The sequence below is a fragment of the Muscardinus avellanarius genome (genome assembly GCF_963383645.1).
Source record: "Muscardinus avellanarius genome assembly, chromosome: 20".
Lineage (NCBI taxonomy): Eukaryota > Metazoa > Chordata > Mammalia > Rodentia > Gliridae > Muscardinus > Muscardinus avellanarius.
In genome coordinates, this window is record NC_137806.1 from 33,056,418 (window position 1) to 33,074,305 (window position 17,888).

A 17,888-nucleotide genomic window follows, 5' to 3' on the forward strand; every position below is an offset into this window, starting at 1 on the left:
AATAATATTTTATAGTCTCAAATTATAACAGTAGTTGATGAATCATAACATGCTCCATATTCCCTAAATAATAATTTACACATAGGTATTGTTTTAAGAAGTATTATTTGTTGATTATCTAGTTTATGTGCTAGCAGTAGCATCTTAAAAATATATTCAAAACACTGTTAGAAAGTTAGGTTGTGGTGTCTTTGCTGTCACCTGGCTTCTAGTCACCTTTGTTTTCTCTCCCTCTCTCCAGATGTCATTATATGTGTTTGGTTGGTATATTACACTGTTTTCTAAATTTAAAAAAAATCGGAAGCATCTGTTATAATTTTGTCAAGTTAGAGAAGTATCAGATGGTCATGTGGCCAGTAATATTTTGTACTAGTGCCTTTGTGTTAGTGACACTAGGGGCTCCCATTGTAGATGGGATGATATCTACAATGTCATCCCATTTTCTGCAGATGACACTTGGCCCACTCTGGGCACATGGCGCCCTCTTTCCCTTCCTGTCATCTGGCCAAATCCTGCTCATCCTTCACGGCTCAGCCTAGGACTTGCTTCCTAACATAGGCATGGTGGCGTATGCTGTGATCCCAGTACTTGGGAGGCTGAGACAGAAGGATTACAGGTTCAAAGCCAACCTCAGCAACTTAGGTCATCAGCAATTTAGCAAGACCCTGTTTCAAAAATAAAATAAGGCTGGAGTGTAGCTCAGAGGTAGAATGTCCCTGGGTTCAATCACCATTCTCATTCTTTCTCTTTCTCTCTCTCTCTCTCTCTCTCTCTCTCTCTCTCTCTCTCTCTCTCTCTCACACACACACACACACACGCTCCTGAGAGGAGACTGCCTGCTCTTTCCATCTAAGCCACCCCTCCCCTCTGCACTTCCTGTCACTGTGACGTGACATACACCTGTATGCCATTTTGAGACTGTGGTTCATTCCCCACTGTAATCCTCCTGAGGGCTGGGTGTGCCTTTGTTGATCACACTGTAAACCCAGTAGCTGGTACACATTGGCACTTGATAAATATTTCTTGAACGGGTGAATTCTGACAAAAGGAAAAACGTTCTATTGCCTGTATTGGGCCCAATGTAAATTAGGTTATTATTTTCAGAAACACAATCTGATGGGCTGGGGACATGGCTCAGTGGTAGAGCGCCCCCCGGCCTGTGCTCCTCCCGGAGCTGAATCCCAGCACTGAAGAGAAGGCCCTCCAGTGCAGTCCCTCGGGCCCTCGCTTCCTGCGTGTGCTGCACACCCTCCGCGCACTGGTTTTATCTAAGTCATTTCATTATATATCTGTTCGCAATATATTAGCCATTTTGCAATGAGCTTATATGACACTGAGATTCTTATCAGTCTTTTAACTTGGAGATTTCAATCTATATATTTTAATTTCCATATTACTTATAAAAATGCTAGACATACACAGGGATAAGTTCCTTTTCTTAAAATCTGCCTGTCTTCATTCCTCTTCATTCAAAGAGCCCATTTGTCAAGTTACCAGCTGTTTTTTCTGCATAGCTTGATGGTAGTATTGTGGGACATATATAAAAAAGTGAACTTAGTCTTCATGGTATTTCAGGAAGATTAATAAATTGGCAGTACATTGGATATGAGGCAGTTTCATTAGTTTGTGAGCGCAGCATAGAAAACCTGAACTAAGGTGATAAAATGGGAGTCTCAAAGGAGGAAATATGAAAAGGATTAATTAGTATGCCTCGCTTCTATTTATCTGAACACTCCAGGAGTCAAATATAGCATAAAATTTCAGTCTGGAAGACTAGAAAAATGATGGCATCAGAAAAGTGAGCCTGCAGGTTTTGCATTCATGGGTTCTGGTTGGCACCATCGCAGCAGGGAGCTCAGCGGCAGTGACGGGTGAGGACAGAGAGCGCCCGCCATCACCTAAGGCAGTTGAGGGTCAGAGGGTGAGGGTCACACCTAGGAAGCTTCCATCCTCAAGGTGGGAAACAGGAAAAAGAGTCAGCTATGGAAGGTGCTATTGAAAGACTAAGAGAGGTGAGAGAGGAACTAAACCTCAGAACAGGGAGAGCCGGGAGCAGAGGAGAAGAGCGGCACCCAGAGCCCACGCTGCAGGTCCTGAGACAGTGCTGGCTGTGGAGAAGGGGCGCGGACCCCTCAGCGGCTTGTGAGATTCACTAGCGTGGAGAAGCCGAGGGTCCGACCTCAGGGACTTCAGACAGTAGTGTGGGGGGTCATTGGAGGCCCTGAGAACAAACTGTTATTACAAGTCCAGCAGCAAGAAAGAAGAGAAAAACAGGGTGTTAACAAGAGGTCAACGAAGAGATCTTTTAAATAACAAAGACAACAGACCCTATTTCCAGCGAGTCCATGAAGAGGGCAAGATTAAAGAAAACTGGCTGGGCTAGGACTGGGGATGGATTAATGATGTAGGCAGGTGAGTGGAAGGTATGAACCATGTGACATCCAGGGGGTGGCAGCGGGTACAGCAGAGGGGCTCTGAATGGAAGTCCAGAGATGCGTGCTCCTGTCCCGGGCTGGCCACTCAGCAGTGGGCGATACTGGCGAAGGGGTTGTGTGTAGGCTATTGTAGACTGTGTTCTCTTAAATCTGAAGACGTCCAACTAAACTGTCTCAAAATTAACATCTAGCCAGGCATGGTGTCGCACACTTGTAATCCCAGCATTCGGGAGGCTGAGACCTGGAGGATCACGGTTCGCGGACAGCCTCAGCTACTTAGTGAGACCCTCTGCAACTCAGTGAGACCCTGTTTCAAAATAAAAAATAAAAAATAGGGCAGGGGGTGGAGCTCAGAGGTCAAATGCCCCTGGGTTCCATCTCCAGACCCGACCAAAAAAAAAAAAAAAAAAATTAACATCTACTGCCAAATGCTCCAATTCAGCAGTACCCAGAGTAAACGAAAATGAGTGGACGGAGAGGGATGTGCTTAGACCAAGGGAGAGGAGCGTCCAGGACCCTCCAGGCCCTTGAAGGCCCGCTGCTGCCACTGGGGAGGGGTCAGAGGGACTAAGTCATTTGTCCAGTCTTGTGTGTAGGATACTGGGCATTCGGTCAAGCCACATTATTCCAAGCAGTAGAAAGAGGTCGGAGGTCAAGTTCTAATTGTACAAATGTATTTTCTGTGTGATTTTAACTAGTCTAATAGCCATTTGGAGCCTCATATTCTAGAAACAAGAGATGAAATCCCATTAAAACCATTGGGAGAAAGAGTGTTGAAACTGGAGAACATTATATTACTGTAACTAGTTTTGCCTGCCAGGTATTTTCCCTCCTGGTCCCACAGCAGTATTCATAGTAAGGACAGTGAGAGCAGGACGCATAGTAGCTGACATCGATACACTGCCATGTGCTCAGAAAGTTTCAAATTTTGGAGCGTTTTGGATATGGGAAATTGGGGATTATGGATGCTTAACCATAGAGTCTACATAGATATTCCAAATTCTGAAATACTCTGAAGTACTTCTGGTCCCACACGTTCAGAGTATGTGAGCTTACTGCATGCGAGTCACTGTGCTAGGAGCTGCTGTCAGGCTCTGAGCCCCCCGTGAAGCAGCGTTAGTGTCATGTTCGTACCTTAGGGAGAAAACCTGGAGCCTGAGGGTGGTAAGCAGCCTGCCGCCGCGAGCCAGCCAGTGGAGGAGGCCGAATGCAGACCGGGCCACCGGCTGCGGCCGCGCTCAAGAGGCCACAGTAGGGCTTTGCCTTGGTGTGCCAAGAAAGTGGGCTCGAATTAAACTGCCGTGAGCTTTACTGAACTTTTAATAACACTGTTATTTGAGTTGAGATGTAGAAACACTATTTAATGGTAAGTATAGTCTGACTAGATTAATAAACAACAGGAGTCTATCTTAGGTATCCTGCTTAAATGGAAAATATTGGTTGATAGTTCTTTTTAAATCTAAAGAGAGTTTGATTGTTTTGTTTGTTTGTTTCAGGAACACAGAGAGGGGCAGCTTACATCCATGCCCCGAGAGGTTTGTAGATCCTTTGTGAAAATTATTGCAGAAGTCCTTGGATCTCCTCCAGATTTGGAATTATTGACAGTTATCTTCAATTTCCTTTTAGCAGTCCACCCTCCTACTAATACTTACGTTTGTCACAACCCCACAAACTTCTACTTTTCTTTGCACATAGGTAGGTATGACGGCCCCGCTGCTGGGTGCTGGCTCTCTCCACTCTTGCCTGGCTCTCCCCACTTGACCCACATTTGTTTGATATCTGTTGATTGGTTTCTCTGTGCTAGACACTGTCGTGGGGTGGAAACAGGACAGAGGGTCACAAAATGACCCAGAAATGGTCTCTCCCTCCAGGGAGCTTTAAGTACCTAGAGGAGAGGGGAGATGTACACTCAAATAGCTAATAAAAACAGTATACGGTAAGTACTTATTAGATACAGAAGGAGAACTAACAGAGACTCTAGAGGAGAGAGTTTCATCAGGCCATTATGGAGAAAGAATAATAGATTAGATGATTTCTGTTGTGTGTATTAAGAATTCAGGTAGAATTTGATACGTAGGTTGGAGAATTGCCATTCCAGGGAAATAGAATGGCTTATGAAAGAGAGGAAAAATGGGAGAAGGAATAGAGAGTAATGCATTTTTCCGAAGTACATGTATAGAATCTCTGAAGGAGTGTTTGAAATAATGCCATAAATACACTTTAAGGCCTTCATTTATTTATTTCCCCTAAGGTCTTATTAAATGAGTCCTCAAATATAAGGCCCAAGAAATGAGCCTGTATTCTAGTTAGCAGTCATTAGTGGGGTTGTTTTGTTTGCTTGTTTTTGAGCAAAGGGATATTGCACAAGTGCATTACAGCAGTAGGATTCAGGAGTAGGAAACTTGGAGACTAATAGTCATCTGCAGGAGACATGGAATCATAGGATTTGAGCACAAACGCAGTGGGACTGGAAAGAAGGCAGGGCGTGAGGAATGAGAAGGCCTGGGTGGGGTCCTCTGGGCAGAGGATGACGACTTTGTCTTACAATACACAATACACGCTGCACCCGAGGAGCCTGGAGCAATTACCCACCCGTGCTGTACAGGAGGGTGGTAACATGGGGCAGGTCGCAGGGAGCCACCCACTCAGGAGGGAGCCGAAGCTCAAGGACGGTGAGAGCGCCGAAGAACAGTGCAGAGAACGAAGGAAAGAAGACCTGCGGACAGAGCTGTTGGCAGTGCCACCATTTGGAGGGTGCAGCAAAGTTCTAGTACAGGAGAGAGAGGGAATCATCTGGGGTTTTAAAGAACTAGGAAAAAGTGATGTGGAAGAAAAGAAAGAAAGAAGAGTGAACTGTGAGAAAGCTAGGTCGTCCATATGGAATGGAGAACCAGCCGCAGGAGGATATTAAGTACAGTAAGTCATGAGGCGACTGAGAAGCAGTGACGTCACACTGGGTGGTAAAGCACTCGGCGGGGTGCCGGAGCAGGAGAGCCACCAGGATGAGCAGAGCGTGGCTCCCTCCCAGGAGCAGAGGGGAGAGCTCTCAGTAATAGTTCCAGCGCACTGTGAGGAACGCTCAGTGGCGTGGAAGCCAATGCTTCGCTCTCTGGTGGTGAGGGCCAGAGAGGGCTGGGGGCAGATGGTTCCTGGAGGAGGTGCCGCCCGCCTGAGTCTGGAAGGGTGAGCAGGAACCAAAGCAAGGGCCTTCCTGGCAAAAGGAACGCTTGCCAGGCAGCTCTGGGAAGTTGTGTGCCGAGATGTAACGTTAAGAGACAGACCGGAGGGGCCCGGGGCAGACCATGGCGACCGTTGTAGATGAGAAGCTGGACTTCACCAAGGTGCAAGGAGGTGACAGAAAGTCAGCTGGAAGGCTTTAAGCAGGAGTTGACGTTTGAGAGAGAGGATTCTCGTAGGTGTAAAGACTTGAGAGGAACAAGATGTCCGTGAGGATGCCATTTAGAAATTGGCGATAGTCATCCAGGGGAGAGACCATAAGTCCTTTATTACAGCCTGTGGTTGGGAGGGAAAGCGTTTTAAGCAGTGGGAAAATCCATCAGTAGAGCCTAGTGGCTAACCTGACATGGAAGAGGGAGAGCTGGTGTCCTGTGGCTCCAGGCTCCCCATGGACAGTGAATGGGTGTTTCTACAACTAGCCAGAGTCTAGAAGCAGAGGAGTGAATTGAGGGCAGAAAGGTGGTCCAGATCTAAATTCGTTGCATTTGTGATACACCTAAGAGAGCAAGCCTGTGGGTATGCAAGAACCAAGTACAGAAGGAAGGTCAAGCTGAAAGCACCAGTTTCGGAAGCACGTCAGATGTACAAACATGAGTGTGTCCCTCAAGGAGTGTGCAGAAGAACAGTCAGCATCTCGGGGATCACATAAAAACAAGTCAGATGTACAAACATGAGTGTGTCACTCAAGGAGTGTGCAGAAGAACAGTCGGCATCTCGGGGATCACATAAAAACAAGTCAGATGTACAAACATGAGTGTGTCCCTCAAGGAGTGTGCAGAAGAACAGTCGGCATCTCGGGGATCACATAAAAACAAGTCAGATGTCAGCCGTAGAAATAGTGCCAAGTATATAGTTGGAACTCAAAGAAAACAGAAGTAAATATATCCAGTAATAATCAACCACAGGAGCCAGGCATGGCGCTGTGTGCCTTATAATTCTAGCACTCGGGAGGCTAAGACAAGAGGATCACAGATTCCAGGCCAGCGTCAGCAAATTAGCAAGACTCCGCAAGACCCTATTTCAAAGTAAAAATAGAAAGGGCCAAGATGTAGCTTGGAGGTAGAGCGCCCAGGGTTCAGTCCTTAGTACAAAACAAGCAAACAGCTAAGCTAAGCACCAACGGTAAACCCTGTAGCAATAAGAGACATGTAGTGCTTACATGTCAAGTGCAGTAGAAAGTATGCCATATTTTTTCTCTTTGGATTCCTTTTTGTTAAAATTGTACTTAGTGATTTGCTTTTAGTACAATATGTTTGCTTTATCCTTTTAAAAATTTTTGCTGTCTCAAAATTTTTCTTATTGTAGATGGCAAGATCTTCCAGGAGAAAGTGCAGTCGATCATGTACCTGCGCCATTCCAGCAGTGGAGGGAAATCCTTTACTGGCCCTGGATTCTTGGTGATTAGCCCATCTGCTTTTACTGCCTCACCTCCTGAAGGTAAAAATAGCAATAGTGGGATGATAACCCTTCCTGCTGTAGTTCCGGATAGTTGTCTAATGAAATTTTACTTATTTTAGCAGTATAGTACAACCTAATAATTAGACTAAGTGGAAGATTACATATTGTGGAATATATTAAACGAGCCCGTGTTCATGGCCTTCTGGCCTCAGTAACCCCTCAGGTGGAAAGACAGGTGCCAGCAGGCCCCCGGGGAGCCCCAAGGGCAGGTGGGGCGCTGCCTTGCCGGGGTTCTCCGTCCTCTCATAAAGGGATCATTTCTTCCCCCACTTTCTTCAGAAGCTCCTTTGTCTCCCTCCGTCCTTCCTACTAACCATCACCCTAAACAAGCCCCCGTGGTGGGGCCAGCACCGCCAGCCTCATTATGTTCCCTCTGTCTGACGCCGTCCTCTACAGGAGGCCCCTGGGCACTCCGAGCCCCAGCCGCTCTCTGTCCTCTCGGTCCATCAGCTTCCAGACCACCTGCACCACTCGGCCACGCTTCCAAAGGCAGTAGCGCCCAGTTGTTCCAGGTCTTTTCAGCTGACTCTTGGCCGCCTTCGCCCTCCGCCGCCACCGCCACCGTGGCAGCCATCCGCTGGGAAGTTCGCCTCTGCAGGAAGAGGACACAGAGGGCGCCATCACCCTCTCTGGTCCACTCTTACGGCAACTTCCTGCCTTTCTGGGTTTTTCTGGGTCTCACTACATTGCAGCCTCAAACTTGAAATCTCCTCGTCTCAGCCTCCTGAGTAGCTGGGACTATCAGCTTGCACTGAAATGCCTGGCTTTTCTGGTTTCTTCATCACGATCCAGAGTTCTCTGTCTTTGCTTTCCTAATCCAGCCGTGATCCCTCCGCACCCCAGGCTCCACAGTTTCTTGACGCTGCCTTGGTGTGCTCGCCACTTGGCCTGTTGTTCTCGGGCTCCGTGTGACGGACCCCTCACGCTGAGGCAGGCCAGGTCAGGGCTTTCAGAGCTGCCCATGGCTTTTCTGTATGCTCAGAATCGACGCCTTCTGTTCCTGTAGTAACCGTTCACATCCTTATGCCTACACTTTTCTATCTTTCTAATCACTTTGAATAAGCTACCTTATTTCTTCTCTCCTAGAAAAACAGTCTGTATCACCTTTCATCTGCCAGACACTGTGCTAGGTGCATCTCAGATAGGAACTCTCTTGATCCTTAAAGCAACCCTGCAAAGTAGATATTCTGAACCTTCCTATTTGCAGAAATGCCCACAGCCGAGTGACTGACCTGAGGCCCATAAACTAACAAAACTGTCGCCTGAGTGCAGCTGGGTGTAGTGGCCGAGCCTGGCTCTCCCACCGTATCGAGCTGCACCCTGTGACTGCTGGCCTGAGTGAACTGGGCTTCGCTTGTTCCCTGGCTTGATGTCAGCAGAACCACTAGTCCTAGTGACTTCAGATGGTGCTGTCAATGATGTATTTTGTTAAGACAGGAAAAGACATGGTTTTGGAAGATTTTAGTAAAAATTGGTTAAAGGAAGCATAGTTCTGGCATTTAAGAGCGCTAACCATCAGTTACTAGAAAAAATGAACCTGTTTGGCTTCTTTCTTGGTGCTAAACGGCGGGGGCGGGGGGCATTGCCATGGTTGTGACTTATAGTGCAGAAAGAAGCAATCCCATTTAGTAGGTTTTTAAATAGTGTTTTTCTGTCTACTCTTACTAGGAAACAATTCCTCCAGTATTATTCCACAGCGGATGGCCACACACTTGCTGCGTTCTAGAAGCCTCCCAGAATTTCCTACTTCACCACTAACACAGCCACCAAAACGGAACAGAAGTTTGGGTTGTAGTATGGACAAGTCACAAAGCCTTGGGGAGACTTGTGTTGCTCATCGGCCAGAGAAGCAGACTCCTCTGGGGAGCTCCACCATGCTGCAGACAGACAGAGAGGATGTGCTGATCAGTAGCTGCGAGTCTGCCAGGACGCTCTGCGAAGCCGAAGCCGTCCTCACAGCCCAGGCCTCCACCAGCAGTGTCCCACAAGGAGCACTCAGGTCTCCCGTGGTCAGAAGGGATCACAGAGACCCTGGAGCAGAACCCCGATCAGACGAGGACAGTCCTGGGGACGAGTCCTGCCCACGCCGACCCGATCACCTGAAGGGACTGGCCTCGTTCCAGCGGAGCCACAGCACCGTCGCCAGCCTGGGCCTGGCCTTTCCTTCGCAGAACGGATCTGCAGCCGTTGGCCGCTGGCCAAGTCTGGTCGACAGGGGCTCTGAAGACTGGGAAAACGTTGGTCTTTCCCTTGGCTATGTGCCAAACTACAACCGCGCCACAGGCGTTGACAGGTACGCACTTCTAGAAACGTCACGAGGCCCCTTCGTATGACGCCCCGTGTGAGGACCACGTAGAACGCTGCCCTTCTCCCATTTTAGCATTAGATAGTACTGAATTCCATCTTCAGCCAAAGCCTTAAGTAGCTCGCAGGGAAAACCACCTCCCGTGGTTAATTAATTCCTTGTGGTTATTAGAGGAAAAGGCGTTCGTTCTGGGAAGTGGTCAGATTGATCCTGTTCCTTCGGGTGGCGCCGTCCAGCGAGACCTTTGGTGGCGACAGCAATGTGTCACCTGTGCTGGACGGTGCTGTGGACGCCGGCCGTGCGCGAGCCCTTGCGGCGTTGCCGGGGCTGCCGAGGGCCGCGTCTCTCTTTCATTGTTAAGTAAATAGCATGGGTTGGCGGTGACCACTGCACTTACCACCACAGACAACAGCATAGTGTTGAGTGCACTGTCTGCCTAACACCGGTGATAAACAGTGGTTCCAAGTTTATCAGTCATAGTTAAATTAGGGAACATTTCCCAAACGGCACGAGCCTTCGTTTCACCTGTAAGTTGACCACACGTCCCCGGCTGGGGTAACACCAGGTAGTTCCTCCTGACACGTGCGGTGCTGGTCCGTCGCAGGGTAACTGAGGACTGCTTGGTGCCCATGTGCTGCGGATTGTACGAGCTCCTGAGCGGCGTGCTTCTCGTCCTGCCCGACGCCATGCTGGAAGATGTGCTGGAGAAGCTCATCCCGGCAGATGCGCTCCTCGTCCTCGTCAACCACCCCTCCCCAGCCGTCCAGCGAGGGGTTATCAAAGTAAGTACCACGGAAACGGTGTTTCAACTCAGGAAAGGAGACAGATGTGCCACTGAAAATTATGAATGTGTTAGACTCTCTGTACTGATTCATATCAACATGTTTTTAAATGTGCCAGTAAGTGCATCCATCTGAACATTTAGTAAGTCTGTTTCCCAAATATTTACAAGGAACCTGGTTCACTGGAATTCCTTGCTGCAGCGCAGTATCAGGTTTTAGACATCTCCTTCAGGCCTGGCTCAGATGTAGTCAGGGGTGGTGGCACTCCTCTGTAATCCCAGTGCTTGGGAGGCTGAGACAGGAGGAGCTCAGGTTTGAGGTCAGCCTTAGCAACTTAGACTGTTTCAAAATAAAAAGAGCTGAGGGTATAGCTCAGAGATATAATTCTCCTGGGTGCAGTTTCTTAGTACAAAAAAGTCTCACTTTTTTATCTGTGTATTTATTATCTTAGTATGTCACGTGAATGTAAACTTTATGAGCACACACATCTTGTGTCTAGTACGTAAGTGATACTGATTGTTGAATGTTTGGTATGCACAGCTTCCATTAGAAAATACCCCAGTGCTGAAATGATCTTTTAAAGACGCGTGTTCTTTTACTTGGTCTGGATGTAGATAATGTTTAACTGCTTGCAGCTCAACCCAGTATTTACAGAGCCCCCAGTTCATGTGCAGAACACTGGGCTAGTTGCTCTGTGGGGTCTAGGGAATGACAGAAGCTCATACATCGGGAGAAGGCCAATCGCCCACGAAGCCGACTGTCAGGGCATCTTCAGCGGACTGCGGTGGCAGTGTTGATAAGCAAGACCAGGAGCACGAGGAAAGCCGGTCATTTTCAAGGAGGAAGCAAGGAAGGCTTCATTGAAAAGAACTTCTGTTAATATGCTCTAAACTCAGGAAGCTTTCTAAGTAGGGCGGCAAATGCAGATGTGCTTTGTTTGGGGAGGGCTCTGTGCGGGAGAGATTGAAGTGTGGGGAGAGGAGGGAGAGTTGGGTCAGCGGGCTGGCTAGCGTAGTGATCCCGGGGAGAGGTGACTGTGGCTGTCAGCAGGCCCACATAGTAGCCCGGGGGGAAATCAGCCGCGTACCTGACCTGGAGTAACGACAAGTCACAGTAGTGATGGATTTGAGAGACTTTGCTGGAGTAGAAGACAGGGCCCTTCACATTACGTGTGGGGATGAGCTACAGAAAAGCCACCGTGCGCTCCACCGTGAAGTCTCGGGGCCTGCAGATCACATCCATCCAGATTCGGAACCGTGGAAGAAGTGGGCTTGCGGGGAAAGCAATTCACTGCGTTTTAGAAATGTTGCATTCAAGAAGCTGGAGGAAGGTGGAAATCCAGGGCTACGCACATGGTACATAATTTTCCAGAAGTCTCCAAACAGAGCTCTAGACTATATTTGTAATTTTGCAGGGAAAGCATAGTCCCCTGATTCTCCCTTCAGAGTTAAACCCCGATGCCCCCTTAGACTCCACCGTGGCTGCCAGCCTACTGGATGCCCGTGTGGGCTGAAGAGGCCAGTTCCCCCACAGAAGTGCGAGACCTCCCCAGAGCCCGAGGCTACTCGCCCTGCTGTAGCGGTGGCATTTCTTTGAGCTTTCTATATTCTTCTATATAAAATTACTTAGTAACATAAATAACAAGCACAATACACTGATTTGTGTATATTTTAACATATCTAAATCATCTTAATTTTTTTCTTTAGCTGTTACATGCATATTTTAATAGAGCATCTAAGGATCAGAAAGATAAATTCCTGAAGAACCGTGGCTTTTCCTTGCTCGCCAACCAGTTGTATCTTCACCGGGGAACTCAGGAATTGTTGGAGTGCTTTACTGAGATGTTCTTTGGTCAGCCTCTTGGCCTTGATGAAGAGTAAGTGCGTTCTTCCCCTCGCCGTAATTAGAAATTTTATATCTTAAATGTCAAATTTAGTAAACGTGTGTGTGTGTGTGTGTGTGTGTGTGTGTGTGTGTGTGTTTCACTGGGGACTGAACCACTGCCTCTGAGTTACACCCACAGCCCCCCCTCTTTTTGTGGTTCTAGAGATTGAATCCAGTGGCATTCTACCTCCAAACTACATGTCCCAGCCAGTAAATTGTTTTCTTCTGAAATAGAGTCTTGCTAAGTAGCTAGGGTCTTGCTATAAGTTGCTGAGAACCTGCAATTCTCCTATCTCAACCTCCCAAGTATTGGGATTGCAGGCAGGGCACCACCATGCCAGCTGTAAACTCACTCTATTTTTTCTCTTTTTGCGGGTTTGGGGATGAAACCCAGGGACATTTGACCTCCAAGCTACACCCCCTGCCCTATTTTTTATTCTTTATTTTTAAACAGGGGCTCACTAAGTAGCTGAGGCTGTCCGCGAACCACGATCCTCCGGTCTCAGCCTCCCGAATGCTGGGAGTCTTGGGACAAGAACTCAAGGCTCATTCCCTGGCGCTCTCAAATGCTATGCAAAGTAATCATAATAAAAAATAAAAGTCAGATATTTGAAAGTAACCTCTTAACTGTGTATTATTTATTATTTATTACAGATTCGATCTGGAAGACGTGAAGAACCTGGGGCTTTTTCAGAAGTGGTCTGTCATCCCCGTTCTGGGCCTGGTCGAGACCTCGCTCTGTGACAGCACCCTCCTCCATAGTGCCCTTCTACTGCTTCTCCGGATTCTAAATTCCTGCTCTAAGGTAGCAGACATGCTGCTGGATAACGGGCTACTCTACGTGCTCTGTAATACAGTAGCAGCCTTGAATGGATTAGAAAAAAAGTAAGTCATAAGTTATTACTTAAAAATTATATCAGATAGTACTTCGCATAATGCTTTCAAAGAACTTTCCATGAAAAAATTTTAAATTAAATTAACTTGGCAAGGACATACTTCCTGTCATTTTCAGCAAAGCTTGATTAAGAAGAAGGTGTTTATGTGACATTTTAGGTATTTAGAGCTTGAAGATAAATACATTTAACTGCCACAAAATTATATGTGCCAAGCTTCCACCATAGGCTTATAAAATGATAATCTCCATCAAGAACAGGAAATTGAAGGTTTAGAGAAATATAGTAACTCACTGAGTATCACAGCTTGTAAACAGCAGAGAACCAGAGACTGAATCTGTGTCACCTCAAAAGGCTATTTTGAACTCACCAGGCTATTTTACCATCAACACAGTCTATCACTATCGACTGCTATAAATTGTTGGAATAGTCCTATCACCGTCTATTACCACAATTAATTTCTCTCTTTTTGTGGTACTGAAGATGAAACCCAGGAGCTTTCTACTCCCAGGCTATACTCCCAGACCTATTTTCTATTTTATTTGGAAACAGGGCTTCACTCGGTTGCTGAGAGCCTCACTAAGTAGCTCAGGCTGGCTTCGAACCTGCGCGATCCTCCTGTGTCAGCCTCTCAAGTACTGGGATTACAAGTGTGAGCCACCACACCCGGCTTACCATAATTTCTAAAGTCACGAGTACATTGATGAAGGGCTGCCACCAGTTGATTAACAGCTTTAACAATATGCTAGGGGATGAGATTTTTATTTAGGCATTCCCTTTGGTGTCTCCATTCATGCCGCTGCAGCGTGCCATTTTTACTAGCACAATGTTAGTATAGAAATCTTTTTTTTTTTTTTTTTGTCAGGCATGGTGGTGCAAGCTTGTAATTCCCGCGCTTGGGAGGCAGAGACAGAAGGATTGCGCTGGTTCGATGCCAGCCTTGCTGGCTTAAGAGACCCTGTTTTCAAATAAAAATATAAAATAAGTCTGGGAGTGTAGCCCGGAGTAGGGTTTCCAGGAACCCCAGTACCACCAAAAAAAAAAAAAATCTTTTTTTTTTTTTTTTTTGAGGGTACTGGGGATAGGACCCAGGGGCATTTGACCTCTGAACGACACCCTCAGCCCCAGTTTTTATTCTTTATTTTGAAACAGGTTCTCACTAAGTTGCAGAGGGCCTAAGTAGCTGAGGCTGTCCACGAACTGCGATCCTCCTATCTCAGCCTCCCAAATGCTGGGATTACAAACATGCACCACCATGCCCGGCAGTATATAAATCTTTAGAAACACCATCTTATTGCATATAGAAGCATTAGATATTATCTATATTTTTCAGAGAATAGAACATCTCTTTAATTATTCTCTAAACCAAAGGGAGACTACTTAACTGGGTTGAATACTCAACCCAGTTCATCTTTTACTAGGCATCTATGTGTTTAGGGTCTATGTGCTAGACATATGAGAAATAAAAAGTATTGTAAGGTACTATGTTTTTTCTAAACACTGCTGCTTGCAATACCATATGTGAAGTGGATAAAGCTGGGAAGGGCACCTGCCGGCTTTCTGATGATTACCACTGCGCCCCTTGCTCAATTTGAAGAGTGAGTAGAAGTTGTTAGAGGTGATGGTGCCCATAAGACCACTATCAGAGTCGGGGTGGAGGGACCTCCGCCTGACTCATACTTACTGTGTACTTAGAAATGATTATTATAACACACTATATTTTATATTTAAAAATAAATAAATAGCCGGGCGTGGTGGTGCACACTTGTAATCCCAGCATTTGGGAGGCTGAGACCAGAGGATCACGGTTCGTGGACAGCCTCAGCTACTTAGTGAGGCCCTCTGCAACTCAGTGAGACCCTGCTTCAAAATAAAGAATTAAAAAACAGGGCTGGGGTGGAGCTCGGAAGTCAAATGCCCCTAGGTTCCATCCCTAGTACCACAATACATAAATAAATAAATAAATAAATAAATAAACCCCTTATTGTTGAGTGTGTTGGCATTGTCCCTTTTTTTGGGGGGGGAACATATGAAGCAAATTAATTCTTTTTCTGCATCTTTTTTTCTTTTGCAAACTTCAGTTTTGTTTAAAACTGCCTTTAAAAAAGGACTTTCATAATCCCCCAAGAAGAAATGATTAATGTACTTTCAAACCTCTTGTCTCTCTCAATCCTTACTTCAACCCTAACTTCCCCCGAGAGAGGTGAGCTGATTGCTGCAAGCTCAGCGGCTCGGGGGCTCCCAGGATGCCTTGCTCACGTCCCTGCGCTGGCCGTGCTTGGTGCAGGCCAGCAGCCTGCGTTGCATCCATGGTGCTTGGTTAGCCTCTGCCGTCACGCTCAGCGCCCTTTCCTGTTTGTAAGGACCTCTCGACTTGCCCGGCCCTCTGTAAGACTTTATTTACAACAAGAGTTGCTGCCTGTCTTCTTTCTTCTATTCCTAGCGTGCACATGTGCCAACCTGCTGTGGTGCTTGAGTGAACGCACGCTTTTCTTACAATTATCCCTGGTTTTGTCTTCTGTCATCGTCAGCATCCCTCCGAGTGAGTACAGATCACTGGCCTGCGACATGCAGCAGCTGTTCATCGCAGTCACGATTCATGCCTGCAGCTCCTCGGGACCACAGTACTTCAGAGTCATCGAAGACCTCATCGTGCTGCTGGGATACCTCCAAAATAGCAAAAGCGAGCGGACACAGAGTGAGACTGAATTCTTGTGGATTTGGGGAGTAGTGTAGTAGCCAAGCATTTTATTTGGGCCCGCTTGCTTTCTCCTTTTCTGAAAGTTCAACCTTAAGTTTCTGATGCTGGTGATTGGCTCTGAAAAGCAGCCTTTGAGAGCGGCAGCCGTCGGGACTGAGGCCCTGGTGCGCGCTGCAGCCACCAGCGGCCTGGAGCAGCAGCGGGAGGCTGGCTGTGCAGGGTGCGCAGGGACACCTGCAGCTTCCCTTAGTGGCCCTGTGAGAGTTAGGACTGCCGGCTGACGCTGGCCTACGCAGAAAACACTAGCCTCTGAAAGAATTATGTAAATTAAATAGACTTAAGAGTTAATATTTTTCCATTAGGTTTTTTTTTTTTTTTTTTTGGTGGCACTGGGGTTCCTGGAAGCCCTTCTACCTCCGGGCTATACTCCCCGACCTATTTTATATTTTTATTTAGAAACAGGGTCTCCTAAGCCAGCGCGCGCGGCTGGCTTCAAACCTGCGCGATCCTCCTGTCTCCGCCTCCCAAGCACAGGGATTACAATTTGCGCCACCACGCCCAGCTTCCATTAGGTTTTTTTTATGGTTGCCAGGCAACCAGTACTTGAGAGGCTGACACAGGAGCATCGCACAGGCTCGAAGCCAGCCTCAGCTCCTTAGTGAGGCTCTCAGCGACTTAGTGAGACCCTGTTTCCAAATAAAGTATAAAATAGGTCTGGGAGTATAGCCTAGAGGTAGAAATGCCCCTGGGTTCCATTTCCACTACCATTAAAAAAAAAAAAGCAGGTTTTTTATGGTGGCCATTTGAAAATGTGCTTTAAAATTGCTGCGTGTGTGTGTGTGTGTGTGTGTACTGGGGATTGAACCCACAGCACCTTTTAAAATTACTTTTAAACACAGTCTAAAAATACAGACTAGCATTGAGGTCTCATATTGATTAAAATTTTTCTATTTCTATCTAATAAGACGTTATTGTTTCGATATTAAGTAAGTCCACTAGGTAACGACCCCTTTTCTTGGAGACACTCAGTGTCCTCTGTGTTAGGCACAGCTCTTGCGCTGCAGCTTCGAGTTCTCCAGGCCGCCATGGAGTTCATAAGAAGCGCGGCGAACCACGGCTCCGAAGGCCTTGCAGACCCCTCGCGGCTCCCCTCCGCGCCCCCCCGCATAACTTCTCAGAAGCGGAAAAGTATTGCTGGTGAGTACGGAAACAATATTGTATTTTAATAATTATAAAAAGAAGGTAACTTGGCCTTTCCTCCATTCTGATGTCATTCACGTTTTAAGAATATTTCTTAGCTTAAACTGGGCATGAATACATGCTTTGCAGTGATGTAATACGTTTAAATACACTAATACAGCTCAGGAGGGTTTCTACTGCTATCATTTCTACCAGTCAGATCATGAATCTTTACTTCAAATACACCAAACACGCTATTTTCACTATTGATAAGTATAGGGGGTTCCTCAGTAAACACATTTAGCATTTGTTGAAAGCTTCTGAGATGGGTTGACACCTCCCACCCCATGGCCACAGCCAGCACCTCCGGCAGGCCCCGCAGGGACCGCTAGGGCCCGGGGATCCCACACTCTCCGTGGACAGTTACCCAGACTGTGGAGCCTGGGTGCTCATGGTTTGGGATGCTGTTTCTCCAGCAGACTTCATCACACCCAGTCTTCACTTCTCACATGCCTGAGGGACTTAGACACACTTGCATTCCAGATCAGTCTTCCCACAACCTACACTCATGGCATTCTTCTGCTCCCAGCCCTGAGCTCCCTCCTCCCCGAAGAACAGAGCCCAGTCCCTTAGCCTCCATGTCTGTCGTTTTTAATTTTACTTTTGGTATAAAGAGTTCATATATAAAAAATTTCATAGGGGTTATTTCTAGAAATTGATATATGTTTTCATAATTTAAAACAAAGGTTCAATTCCAATGAAGGGTTCCGTTATTCCTCACCTACCACGATGCCATTTTCGTTCCTATGGTCAACTTCCGATGCCCTTCTCCTTCGGGCAGTTACATCAGGACTCCTCCCCCACGTCTCCTCCTGGATGCCCTCCGTGGGTGGCAGCTCCCGCAGCAGGTGCAGTAACAGCGCACAGCCACTCCTGCCTGCCTGATGGAGGAGACGCTCCTCAGGGAAGGCTTGTGTGCAGGGGCTGAGTTCCAATGAGGCAGTGCCCAGATGG

General features: G+C 47.1%; 1 protein-coding gene across 1 annotated transcript in view; it reads left to right on the forward strand.

Moving 5' to 3' along the window:
- LYST (lysosomal trafficking regulator) overlaps nt 1-17,888 on the forward strand; it is a gene marked incomplete at both ends in the record, with an annotated part of 99,554 nt that overhangs the window by 38,709 nt on the left and 42,957 nt on the right. The window contains 8 exons of the mRNA XM_080717262.1: nt 3,932-4,130; nt 6,978-7,109; nt 8,799-9,423; nt 10,040-10,217; nt 11,924-12,093; nt 12,756-12,986; nt 15,526-15,692; nt 16,740-16,892. Of these exons, the coding sequence (XP_080573388.1) occupies nt 3,932-4,130; nt 6,978-7,109; nt 8,799-9,423; nt 10,040-10,217; nt 11,924-12,093; nt 12,756-12,986; nt 15,526-15,692; nt 16,740-16,892 (1,855 nt within the window). The remainder of the gene's footprint in view (nt 1-3,931; nt 4,131-6,977; nt 7,110-8,798; nt 9,424-10,039; nt 10,218-11,923; nt 12,094-12,755; nt 12,987-15,525; nt 15,693-16,739; nt 16,893-17,888) is intronic.